The sequence below is a fragment of the Echeneis naucrates genome, chromosome 2 (assembly GCF_900963305.1).
Source record: "Echeneis naucrates chromosome 2, fEcheNa1.1, whole genome shotgun sequence".
In the NCBI taxonomy this organism is placed as follows: Eukaryota; Metazoa; Chordata; class Actinopteri; order Carangiformes; family Echeneidae; genus Echeneis; species Echeneis naucrates.
In genome coordinates this window covers 14,373,075-14,384,941 of record NC_042512.1, presented here as the reverse complement: position 1 = coordinate 14,384,941, position 11,867 = coordinate 14,373,075, and the positions used below count along the sequence as shown (strand labels likewise).

At 44.6% G+C, this 11,867-nt stretch overlaps 2 protein-coding genes across 4 annotated transcripts; both read left to right on the top strand.

Annotated features, from left to right (window-relative positions):
* The first annotated feature begins 274 nt into the window (after positions 1-274).
* On the top strand, positions 275-4,763 carry poglut1 (protein O-glucosyltransferase 1). Of its 2 annotated transcripts, XM_029514532.1 has the most exons (11): positions 275-360; positions 849-939; positions 1,154-1,297; positions 1,381-1,516; positions 1,600-1,721; positions 1,885-1,944; positions 2,300-2,399; positions 2,513-2,571; positions 2,672-2,839; positions 2,982-3,038; positions 3,138-4,763. In XM_029514532.1, the coding sequence occupies exons 1-11, from the start codon at positions 306-308 to the stop codon at positions 3,292-3,294; spliced, it is 1,149 nt and encodes a 382-aa protein (XP_029370392.1). In that variant the 5' UTR covers positions 275-305; the 3' UTR covers positions 3,295-4,763. The 2 variants fall into 2 exon arrangements, with proteins under 2 accessions (XP_029370392.1, XP_029370385.1); XM_029514525.1 differs by having other exon boundaries at positions 283-939.
* An 87-nt stretch (positions 4,764-4,850) lies between these two features.
* timmdc1 (translocase of inner mitochondrial membrane domain containing 1) lies at positions 4,851-10,570 on the top strand. Of its 2 annotated transcripts, none has more exons than XM_029514552.1 (8): positions 4,851-4,971; positions 5,793-6,160; positions 7,177-7,342; positions 7,449-7,537; positions 7,856-7,923; positions 8,503-8,581; positions 9,825-9,935; positions 10,032-10,570. In XM_029514552.1, the coding sequence occupies exons 2-8, from the start codon at positions 5,817-5,819 to the stop codon at positions 10,177-10,179; spliced, it is 1,005 nt and encodes a 334-aa protein (XP_029370412.1). In that variant the 5' UTR covers positions 4,851-4,971; positions 5,793-5,816; the 3' UTR covers positions 10,180-10,570. The 2 variants fall into 2 exon arrangements, with proteins under 2 accessions (XP_029370412.1, XP_029370405.1); XM_029514545.1 differs by having other exon boundaries at positions 4,868-5,016.
* Positions 10,571-11,867: the final 1,297 nt, after the last annotated feature.

Sequence of the window (11,867 nt, the reverse complement as noted above, 5' to 3'; positions counted from 1 at the left end):
ATGACAGCAGAGAAGCTGTGGCAATTCCACCAGAAAGGACATCATCCAATTAAAAAAAGACCAAAGACGATCGGATGATATCTAATCCTCTAAGTGATCAAGATAAAGTTCACTTTAATGCAATTTTTGGAAAGATTTTGGAGAGACAATCCCTTTCATGGCATTTTGAGCAGAGCGCCCTGGCGTTACGGTAGTTTTAAATGAAAACCTATGCGCATTACCGTAACGAGAAGTTTCAGGCAGGAGTAGCAGATCCCAAATCGCTTTGTTTCCACATCAGACTCAGCTAAAGGATCGAAGGAAAAATGGAGCTTTTAGTACTCCTGCAAATTTGTGCTTTATCTCTGGTCGGTGCGGCGGGTAATCCTTTTTTTTATCTTATACTTTATGTTTTAAAGAATGCTGTAGAAGTGGTTGTTTTGTAGAGTAACAGTGAGAGCTAACTTTTGCTGCTGAGAGTCATTCATCCCTTCACCGGCTAAGCTACGTGGTTTATCAGCTAACCCGACTGAGATTTTAACTTTGAGGCCAATTGCGGTCGATCTTGACCAGTTTTGCCAGTTTTGCGATGTGAAATGGGAGACATGGTGATGAAGCTGTTTTATTTACAGCGGGATTTGAGGAGTTTGACGAATAGGTCGGCTAACCGCTAATTAGCATGAGCCGCACTTTAAGTTGCAATGTTGAATAAAGTCCACGATCTGCAGCGCGATATATTATGCGATTCAGCGGCTTATTGCAAGAAAAAAATATGAGGTGGATGTGTTTGTCTTGTGGTCAATCGTTCAAGGAGAATCGGGTGAGAGAGATCTCTGCTGTGCATGGTTTCTTATCGTTTGTTGTTGCAGGAAAAGAGTGGAAGAAAGTTAGAGAGCGCATATCTGATGCTGTTAAAGGCTACACGCCCTGCAACCCTGTCAACTGCAGCTGTCATCTAAGGTGATGTATCGGCCCTGTACTAACCCTGAAGACTTTTTTTTTTTTTTTTAAATACATATTAGTAGGTTGTTTTTCTGAACATACAGCTAAAACAATGCATCAAATTATCTGTCTTGAGTTGCAGTCAGTGCTTTTGCTATTCTACCGAAATTCACATGATGCTATAAGTTGCTTTAAATAAAGACATTTGATGTATGTAAATGTTTTGTTTCAGTGTCCTCCAACATGACCTGCGACCCTTTGAAGGGGGAGTCTCTGAGGATGTTATGGCCGCAACTATTCAAAGAGGGGTGGGCACACACTATCAGATCATTGGTCACAAGCTGTACAGAGAGCACAACTGTATGTTTCCTGCCAGGTAAAGTGAAAGGATAAGGTTTCAAATGTATAGACTATTTTTGTGTGTGTTTATGCTGCCTGAATCACTGCACCTGTTTGCAGGTGCAGCGGAGTGGAGCATTTCATCCTGGAGGTGATCGACAGGTTACCCGACTTAGAAATGGTGGTTAACGTCAGGGATTATCCTCAAGTCCCCAACTGGGTGCAGCCAACGCTGCCTGTCTTTTCTTTCAGTAAGGTCAGACTATGGGCGGTCCTTTGGCATGCACACATGTGGTTGTCCATTGAACACAGTAACTTATAGTGCGTTTGGTTCATTAGACCTCAGACTACCAGGACATCATGTACCCTGCGTGGACGTTTTGGGAGGGCGGGCCTGCCGTGTGGCCAATATACCCAACTGGACTGGGGAGATGGGATCTAATGCGGGATAGCCTTAAAAAGTAACATTGTTCATTTAGACACAATTGAAGAAGTTTTAAACCAGTTTCTTTTTTTCCTTTGACTGTGGATGAATATCATTGTTTTTAAGCGTGTTAGGTCGTCTATTTTTCAAACAAGTCTGGGATTTCACTGGACCTTCAATCATATTATGTGCACCGTTAGGTCTGCAGCACAATGGCCATGGAAGAAGAAAGAGTCTAAAGGATTCTTCAGAGGCTCGCGGTGAGTCCCGTTGGTGCACTCAGTTTGTGTCAATACTGCAGATGTCAACAAGTTGGTAACAGTTGTTTATGTCGCTGTCCTCCTATCGCAATCAGAGGCAAAGTGCAGACCTTAAATGAGGTGACTATTATTAGCCATGCCAGGTAGATGCTGTAGGGGCATTGACGGTATGTTTAAAAAAAAAAATAAATAAAATAACAACAACTCATCGCACCACTACCTGCCCAGCTATGCTTCACCTTTGGCTTTGCAAACTTTGCCTCCAGGTGTCGAGCGCTATCTGCAATTCCATGTTTTCCACAAAACGTATTTTCCGATCTAATTTACGTCCCGTGTAATTCCTGTTTTCGCACAGGACCAGTCCGGAGCGAGACCCTCTGATCCTTCTGTCCAGAGAAACTCCAGAGCTGGTGGATGCAGAATACACAAAGAACCAGGCCTGGAAGTCTGAGAAGGTCAGTCGTCCTGAAACCATACCAGAGGCAAATGTATTCAGCATAGCCAACATCACAACTATTCAACGTCTGTGTTGAGTGGTAACTAATCACGTTTGCCTTTTGTGTCATAGGATACACTTGGGAGACCCCCAGCCAAAGAAATCCCGCTGGTCGACCACTGCAAATACAAGTAAGCGGGATAGTTGCAGGGCTCTAATCAGTTCACATTTTGCATTGTGGCTCAAAAAGAATCTACATGCATTCAAGCATTCCCTTGTCATCTTTTCCAGGTATTTATTTAATTTCCGAGGTGTGGCTGCCAGCTTCCGTTTGAAGCATCTCTTCCTCTGTGGTTCTCTGGTGTTTCATGTGGGGAATGAGTGGCAGGAGTTTTTTTACCCTCAGCTCAAACCTTGGGTGCATTACATCCCAGTCAAACAGGACCTCTCTGATGTCAGGTACTTCACTTTTAGATGATGAATCCTTTTTTTCATGATTAATACGCCTGCGCCTTTAATCTTGATTCATGACGTGCATGTCGGAACTTGAACGAATGGAAGTCGTAACTCTGGGGTGACTTTACATATTCTGCGTCTTTAGGGAACTTCTACAGTTTGTCAAAGAGAACGATGTCGTCGCACAGGAGATTGCCACAAGGTAAGAGATGAAACCGAATGACCGAATATTAGTTGCATTGCTCTATTCTTAGCCCAGCAACACGACTTGACTCTCTGCCCTTCTCCTTCCCTTCCGCAGAGGTCAGGAATTCATCCTGGACCATCTGGAGATGCAAGACGTTTCCTGTTACTGGGAGAGACTCCTCTCTAAGTTTAGTCAACTTCTCACTTACAAACCAAAAAGAAAGAGCAGCTACAACCAGATTGTCCACAGACCCAGTAAGACTGAGCTATAAGATGGAAATTCTAGACTTCAGTCCATGAATGATTGTTTGCGTTCCAGTTTTGTGAAAATCGCACCGTTTTCTTTTTTTTACCTTTTGTAAAGTCATAAGTTTTGCTCAGATACTTTTTTTTTTAAAAAGAGCTAAGTGCTTTCTTCTAATGTAGACTACGGTCAGTCGATTCCTACGAGGAGAAACAGGACATATGGTAGTATTACAGAGCAAAACACAGGTTTTACTGTCATTTTTGGTTGAGGTGTTGATTTCCGCCCCCTCTCAGATCGCACCAGCAAGGAAACATTCAACGTCATTGCAATTACAAAAAAGGGCATTTCACAGAGTCGGCCTCCTCCTGTGGCTCAGGAGGGGGAGAAAATATGAATGAAAAGTCTGTTTATAAACTTGAATTTGTGTTGCAAATTTTGAAAGATATGGTATGAAGTATCTTTTGGATTATGGGAACTAAAGGATGCTTTCTTGACCTATATTAGGGACTTGTGTCAATATTTGGATTTCTGCTGCTAAGATTGTGACCGTTTTACAATTTGTTACTTTGTTTTGAGCCAGCCAACATCATGGAAGTTTCCTGATGCCTTTAACGCGCGGTGTAGATTTGCATCTTGTACACTGTCATGTGACTTGAGCTTTCCAGTTCAGTGCCTTGCTGAAGAAAAATGAGAAGACATTAACTGTTGAGGCAGTCGCTTCAACTGAACACCTTGAACTTTGGACCATTTTTTGCTGACCAGAAAAACTAAAGCACCAGCAAGTTGAATTTCAAATTGTAGTAAAAGTTAATTGGAATAAACGTAAATACAGTACCAGGAATAATCGTTGGCTTGGGAGAATTTCCTGAAAACGTCTTTTATACATGGAATAATACAGAAACAGACTGCTTTTATCCACATCTACCCAAGTGCTGTTCATGTAAACATGCAGGGTACTCACTCAGTTGATATAATAATAATAATAATATCAAGTAGATGTGCCAAGTAATGCAAACTTGATCTCATTATCAGTAAGCAATAAGACAAATCTTAAAGAAGACATCTGTTTTGTTGCATCACCCTCTACTGGTCAAAAAGGAGGAACTCCAGCAGACTGTTCACAAGATTGTCTACAGTATCATCGACTGTTGTTTATGTGATGCAATCACTGTTTTAAGACTTAATTTCATTACTAATTTAGAAATCCAAGCATTTAAACCCACTCAAAGTGCCAACAATCAGCAATAAGGACTTTTGATACAATGTGTGTCATTCTTGTTAAACTGTATTTGTGCTGAGATGTGGTTGATTTGTAGTTGAAACAGAATAATGTTGAATATGTTGTAGTATTCACATTGGGTTGAGTGAAAAAACTGTCTGTTTTACTGTGATAAAGATGCTCTGACCAACTCCCCTCAAAAAAAGAAAAAAAAATGTCATCGCTCTTACAGCAGTTTTGTTTTTATGCCAATAAACTTTTTGTTTGTTTTTTGATTCTTATGCTTTTTTCCACACGTTGTTGTTGTTGCTGCTGCAGCAGCTGCAATAGTCGGTGAGACAGAAATGATCCACGCATGCTCAGTCCTCCACCGGTACGGTGCGCTGTCTGCTGTGCAGCAGAGGTGAAAGGTCAGATCGACGGTGTTGCAGCTGCAAAGTCACGGACAGCAAAACGACAGAAATATCAACACTTGCGCAGTTGGTGAGAGAAAGTATCCGCTGTGGCTGAAGGCCGACTCGGCTGATGGTTAGCCCTTTTTCCCTCTTGAAACACCACTAAGGCTAATAACATGCTAACAGCTAGTGCTAATGCGTCCATTGTCGGACAGCTAGCATTATTTATGCTTCTCTTTTGAGATTTTGGCCAACAAATGTCATTTAACACAGCGGTAGCCCAGCGTTGGCTTTGGGTTTTGCGGGAAGCTGTAAAGGTGAAGCGTTGTAGTCCATTTGTCACGGACAAAGGGCTACCTCATTAGCCACCTCAGCTAGCCCTGACCTGCAGCTGTCTGATTCGGTCACCTGTCGGCAGAGCTGTGTGTCACATGATGTCGACATAGTAATACGTTGATTATTAGTGAAACTGTCGGCACCAAATGTCTGATATAAGAGTCAGAGTGAATAGTTGTAATATTGATAATGGTTGGTATAATGTGACATATGCTCTGGAAATGCAAATAAGAGCTTTCAGGACAGAATATATGCATATACAATAAAACTAATAACTCTCCCTCCTAAATTAAATTATTGCATTTAGCTTCTTAGAATTGTTAATCCTGCTTAGGAGCGTATCAGTCCACTGAAAGCTTGTTGACACACAGAGAGGTCAAGAAAGACATATTTTGCAGAGAGAATTGCATGTTTTTTGATAAGACAGCACCTCAACAGCTGCTGAGCGTACAGCCTGTGTAGCCCTCCCAGGATTTCATTTGCCTTAAGGCTATTTGTTTTGAGGATGGGCCTAAATAGAGGCAATGAGTGCAACATGTCAACCCGTGGCCATGTGTTTCTACCCCTCTGTAGCAGTCCAGCGCCAGCTGAAGCGTGATGCGTCCAGAGCAGCCCAGGACCGCCTTCGCCTCGCAGAGATGGCAGGCAGATTCGGCCCCCCGGGGCGCACCAAGTACTGGCCTACTGCAGGGCCTCATCCAGTGCGCCAGGCCGCCTTTCGTCTGCTTCCTGCTCCCCAGGGTCCACGCAGCTGACGTGGCTGCTGCCCAGCCTGTACAGATGCCCTCCTCCTCCTCCTCCTCCTCCTCCTTTGCATCCTCCTGTGAAACACTTTCTGCTCCCACATCCATCACCTCTCCAAGTATCACGCCAAGCAGCATAGGCAAGCCAGAATTCCCCGACACAGGATGGGACCGCATCAAGGACCTCTTTGACAGAGAGTTGGTGTTTTCCTCTTTCACCCCTTTCCCACTTTGCTCTCTTTAAAAAGCTCAAACCTAAATCTTAAGAACACGGCCTTCATCCACTTGTTTGGGTTTAAATAATGTTTAGATCAGACATCCGAGATCATCTCAGATGAATCGTAAGCGGGAAGTTCTGAGTACGAGTGTAAATACACTCGAGCCTCAGTGAAGAAGCATTTGACATCTGATCAGGGGATCTGGTCCACATGTAGCCACAGTAGTCAGCCCATGTCAATCCAAATGCATTCTGTGTCGTATTGAAGGATCACTGACCGAAATGTCCTCTGCGCAAAGTTTAATCAAAAACTCTCTCTCTCACACGCACAGACACACGGCACAAGACAACAACTGACCCTTCTGTCACAGTCATAGAAAAGCATGATGCATGTTTGTGTTTATTTGCATTTAAAGCAAGGGAGTTAAATCAGGTAACGGGAGACACATGTTTGGACGCATTTAGGGATAAACTGATGCGTTCAGCTTGTTTTGACCTCGCGATCATCTGACAGTGTGCGATTTGAACACGGCCAGTATTACCATGGATTCATTGTTGGAAAAATTGATTATTGGACACGATCCTCTCATTTGTACGGATGTGCTTGTTCTTTTTATTTCTAGACAATCCAAACCAAATCAGGAGGCGTCACCTGGTGCTTCGGGACATAGTTGTGGTCTTTGAACTTTTGGCTTTGTTAAAATATGAGTTCTGTACGAGTAAACTATAAAGTAGGGACATGTGTGAGAATCTTGCTTTCATGATCAAAGCACACGCACGTCTTGTCAATTACACAAATGTTTTGCCTGTAGATATAAATGTTCAAGGAATTGTCAGGTAGAATGTTTGAGACTCGTGGGAAAGAATAATTTGCACAGAATCAGTTATTTGTCTTGTCTGTCATTTTTTTTAATGCACCGCCAAAGGATGGCGAACAAGAGGCCTGTATTTCAGATGAATCGTGCTCAAATCTTCTGTCACTCTTGGTTCCCTGTAGCGTGACACGGCAGTCCCCAGAGGAGCTGACCAGCGTGATAAAGAGCGGCGTAGCGGCCGCGGTAGCGGGCTTCCTCTACGGTGGCCTGCCAGCTGCACGCCACGCCAGGCAGGGGTACATCCAAGCCAGCCAGGCGGAAATGTATACAAGTCGAGTAGAAGCAGTGGTGAGTAAAGTCACTTTGAGACAAATATTGAGGGTTTGATATTTAGTAAAGGGTTAACTTTTGCCAGCATGGTTAATGAGCCACGTGTATTCTCTGTTTGGCTCAGCGCTCAGCCCACAATGCAGCTATCCGGGGATTTATAAGATACGGGTGGAGGTGGAGCTGGAGGGTGGCGACATTTGTGACGTTGTTCAAGTAAGCAACAAAAGTTTACACGTGTTGAGTCATGTGTTCCAGTTCTACTTGTTTGGGCTTTTTTTTCATTGTATTCCATTGCAAGGGAGTTTTCTCTCAACTACTGATTAAATTAGAATTTAGATTTAGCAAACACATAACTCACTGCTGTAGGATTAATTCTCAGCCATCCATCGCACTATAACGTAGCTAGGCAGAATACCGTGAATAGCAGATGGTATTATTATCATTGATTTGATCGTTTGTACTTCCTCTGTTGATGTACAAAGACTTATTTTAATCTAACCTCATCTGTGTGTTCCCTTCCGACCCCCGCAGTTCTGTCAGCACGGGGCTGTCTGTGTATCGAGACAAATATACTCTCAGCCATTACGCTGCAGCTGGAGGTGAGTCACATTGGCCCTAAACGGAGGCTGATAACACCTTTTTTATTTTTAACTATCCAGGGAAAGTCTATGTGTCACAACATGACCGTGTCACATTCACACATCCCCACTCACACAAACTGTGCATTTTTACAGAGTTACTCTGTTCACTCTTGCTTTGAACTTGTATTGTATGTGGGATTTATATCATGACATAATGAATTCAGCACTACAGAGTTTTCACACCGATAAACTAGAAAAATTCTCCTACTGCAGAAGATGACGGAACAACATCTCCAGTTTGCATCTGGCCAGAGACGTTCCTTGCATCTGGTTTTCCCTTTTCATTGCTGCAGTCGAAATTAGAGCCAAAAAATACAATTTAAAATTCAGCGTCCAGCAAATATTAATTTACCTTGTATCTGAGTGTGTGAAATCACCGGTCGTAAAATTTTTACGATCCTTGTTAACTTGATGAGAAATTATATAAAGACATACATTGCCACACATGCTGACATAATGACTTCTGACTGATGTCAGTAAAACTGTGTGCGTGTGTGTTGTCTCTGGGTGTGTGTGTGTGTGTGTGTGAGAGAGCAGCTGTCACCGGAGGCCTCTTCAGACTGAACTTGGGCCTCAGAGGCCTGGTGGCGGGGGCACTCATCGGAGCAGTCCTTGGGTAAGGTTGGCTTCTGCTTCCGCACGCGTCCACTCCCCCTCCACACTGATCATCGCAACTCTCCAACCCATTAACTTTTTACACTCACTGATCTGAAGGGAGAGTTTCAATCGTCGTTAAAGGACTGAGGACACGCATATTCGCTCATGCGTGTCCACATTTGCCTCTGTGTGCTCGACAGCGGCGAGTACTCTGGCAGCCAGCTGCACCCCTCCCAGCGACCCTCTGTCACCCAGCTGAACCTCCCCACCCCCCACTCTCCACGTCTGACTCTGTTCCCGGTGCCAGAGGGACTCATGTGCACCACAGAGGGCCATGTTTTGGGTAGTAGAGCAAGGAGGCAGGCCAAGGCAACAGCTGCCCCTCTCCATTTGTACCATCTCTGTTATTCCAGCCTCTCATCTCCATCAACCATGGTCTGATCTGGACTCTTTCTCCTCTCTTTCCTAAGCCCTCTCTTCTCTTTGTCCCACTTTTCGCTAATTTCTCTGGCCACTTTGAGCTGAGCTGGCAGAACCGAGAGCACATTTGAATGAGATTGTATAATGGATATTGAGTGAGTGGTATTTGATGGTGTAACAGACTGGAGGGGCCAGTTTCTTGTCTGTGATCATCAGCTCTATGCTGGCTAAGCCCTAGCCCGTTTTCCTGTTGGCTCTACGCTGGCATCGCGTCCTCTTCCTCCTCCTTCTCCTCCTCCTCCTGCTGATCCGCCTCTCACCGTCCGCCTCAGTGACCAGCCACCTGGAACGTTTGATGTGTGCAAACGGCCCCGGATATGCCAGGTGCAGTCAGGGCAAACGGGCGCAAAATGAAAACAGGCCGCTAATCACAAAGCACATCACGCTCCAAATGTCACCCCAGAATCGTCGTCTCGTCCAGGCCCACGGTGGAGGTGTGACTGAAAGTGGCAGGCCGGTGCTTTGGCGTTGGCAGAGGAGGGCCGCTGAGAGGAAACAAACCACTAACGTTGGACATTTTTGCGAAGGACCGACAGCACGGAAGGTTTATCCAATTTAACAAGCTGCTGTGACAGAATGTTTCAAAACATCACGCAACATTAAGCAACAGCAAGAAGTCCTTGAGAAAAATACAATCCAGTTACATCAGTAAACTGCAATAGTCCCCCACGCTCCTCTGCTCTTGACGAAAGCAACAGGTGGTTCAAAAAGTAACCGTGTTCTTACGCGTCTTCTACGAAGCGATTAATAATGAAATATAATATCCTTCTATTTCTGCCTAGGATTCCCACTGGCGCGTTGATCATCAGCATGCACTCTCTGGCTGGAGAAAGCGTCCGCGAGAGGAGGAGGAAAGAGCGCAGGGAACTTTACGAGCTCAGAGTTGCAGAATGGTAGGTTTGATCAGAAGATTTTAAGAAATCCTGACATTGATCTTTCTGAGCAGGTCACTTGTAAACACATCAGCCACCCCTTTTTCAAATCATCAGGGAGGCCCGTTTGCAACTAACGGACGAGCTGATTGGAGATCTGAAAGTCAGCTGTCAGGCAGAGGAAACCAAGAAGGATGTGGAGCGGATCCAGGAACTGCTCGGTTTTCCACAGAACGACGCCTCGGCTCGGGACTCGAGCAGCTAACGGACACCGAGGCGGAACCTGGCAGCCGTGAGGATACGCAGGTCACTTTATCGCAGGGACACCCATCGCAAACTTTCAGGACACTGTTGTACTTCACAAACCTGGCGGTTCTCTGGTGAGCTGCACGGGAACAAAGAGACAGCTCAATCGCGAAGTTCACCTTTCATTCTCTACCCAATGTAGGCTGCTGAAATATTATCAGATCCATTGAAATGGGTTGGAGGGAAAAAGATGGAACTGCACACATTTAAGGTCCCATTTCATATTAGCTTCTTCCCACTGAAGGAGGATTATAACGCTTTAATTGGACTTGGACTTGAAGTGAACATACGAGTGTGGCTCAAATGTTGTTGAGACTGTCGGTAATACCATCGAATAAAACAATCTCTATTTTGATCACGAAGATAAAAATCTCGTAGTTTATAATTGCAGTACATGTGCATTTTCAGCGTGCTTTTGTCCTCTAGTGTGAGCCCGACGCGGGCGAAACGTGCTTTATATCAAAGGTCACGGCTCGCTCGGGCCGCCAGGATCTGTCCACATCTTTCTTCACCGGGTGAAGTAGTGGATTAGTAGCTATGATTTATTTTGTCATTGTACAGTTTCTTTTGCCGCCAATCCAACACAAATGTCAATCAGCATCTATGAGAAAATGCCTCTGTTTTGTCCCCCTTCTGTGTCTATAATGCGCACTGTGCTTTTGACTGTGCCGCTTGGGTTCCTCAGTAACTAGGTCATACATAGCCTCGGCCACTGGTGTAAACAAGATGTGACACAGACACAGCTGCAGCCCAGAATGCAGCAGCAGCAGCAGCAGCAAGCGCCGACGCGTTGACGGACAGCCAATAGAAATGCGGCGAGAAAACGTGGCTCTTCAGGTAAACTCTCAGATGAGAGAAGAACTTTTTAGAAGGCAAATGTTGTTTATTTTCTCTGAAGAAAAGTGTTGCCTATCACAGGTTGACAAGCTATTATGCGAAGTTTCATTGTTACTGTTGCTTTCTTGGCAGAGGCAAAAGGTCAAACTCAAATGAAAAATTAAGAGGGGCAACTGTTATTACATGCAAGTTTCTGATATCAGGCCTTTGTGAGAAATTCAGCAACCTTCAAGGGAACGACAGAGAAAGCGTAGAAGCAAACGTGAGTTATAGTCATTCCTGAATTATATTTGTTTTTAGATCATCACGCTCATTTGGAGCGTTAACCTGTATGAAAGAGCCCTCTCCTGGGGGTTTGTAGGAACTGTAAACATGCAAGTTAAACAGTCAGGGAACATCACCATTCGTGAATCTGTTTCCAACATCGTGTCACATCTCTGACAGGCACTAATGTCTGGTCGTTTCCATGCTTGTTAAACCTTTCAGTTGAGTAATGTTTGACGCATTCGTGCATCATTGCTCTTTGCGCCACTTAAGTATGAGAAAATTGTCGTTTGACTGTGTGAGCCTCTCTGCGGATGGAAAGGGCAGCGCGCTTGGTCCGGATGTCACCAGGACGCGAAGACCGCGCAGGCTTGTCGCCGAACCAAGCAGTTTGTCAAATTTCAAAATCCTGTGCCGTTTTCAAGAACAACAGAAACTGGATGAATCCAGTTTGAGCGTTGAGGATTGTGCAAGGGGGGCCAGGAAACATTTATCACGATCACAACTTAGAATGCCTGTCATTTTTTTTCGTAGATGTTTCTGAAG

What these genes read in the sequence shown, in the direction of transcription:
- timmdc1 (XM_029514552.1), top strand. Translation starts at nt 5,817, where the DNA reads ATGCGTCCAGAGCAGCCCAGGACCGCCTTCGCCTCGCAGAGATGGCAG. An exon ending in AAGGACCTCTTTGACAGAGA is followed by an intron (nt 6,161 to 7,176) that starts GTTGGTGTTTTC and finishes GGTTCCCTGTAG; the next exon opens with CGTGACACGGCAGTCCCCAG. An exon ending in GAGCTCAGAGTTGCAGAATG is followed by an intron (nt 9,936 to 10,031) that starts GTAGGTTTGATC and finishes TCAAATCATCAG; the next exon opens with GGAGGCCCGTTTGCAACTAA.
- poglut1 (XM_029514525.1), top strand. Translation starts at nt 719, where the DNA reads ATGCGATTCAGCGGCTTATTGCAAGAAAAAAATATGAGGTGGATGTGT. An exon ending in ATGCGGGATAGCCTTAAAAA is followed by an intron (nt 1,722 to 1,884) that starts GTAACATTGTTC and finishes GTGCACCGTTAG; the next exon opens with GTCTGCAGCACAATGGCCAT. An exon ending in AGGCCTGGAAGTCTGAGAAG is followed by an intron (nt 2,400 to 2,512) that starts GTCAGTCGTCCT and finishes TTTGTGTCATAG; the next exon opens with GATACACTTGGGAGACCCCC.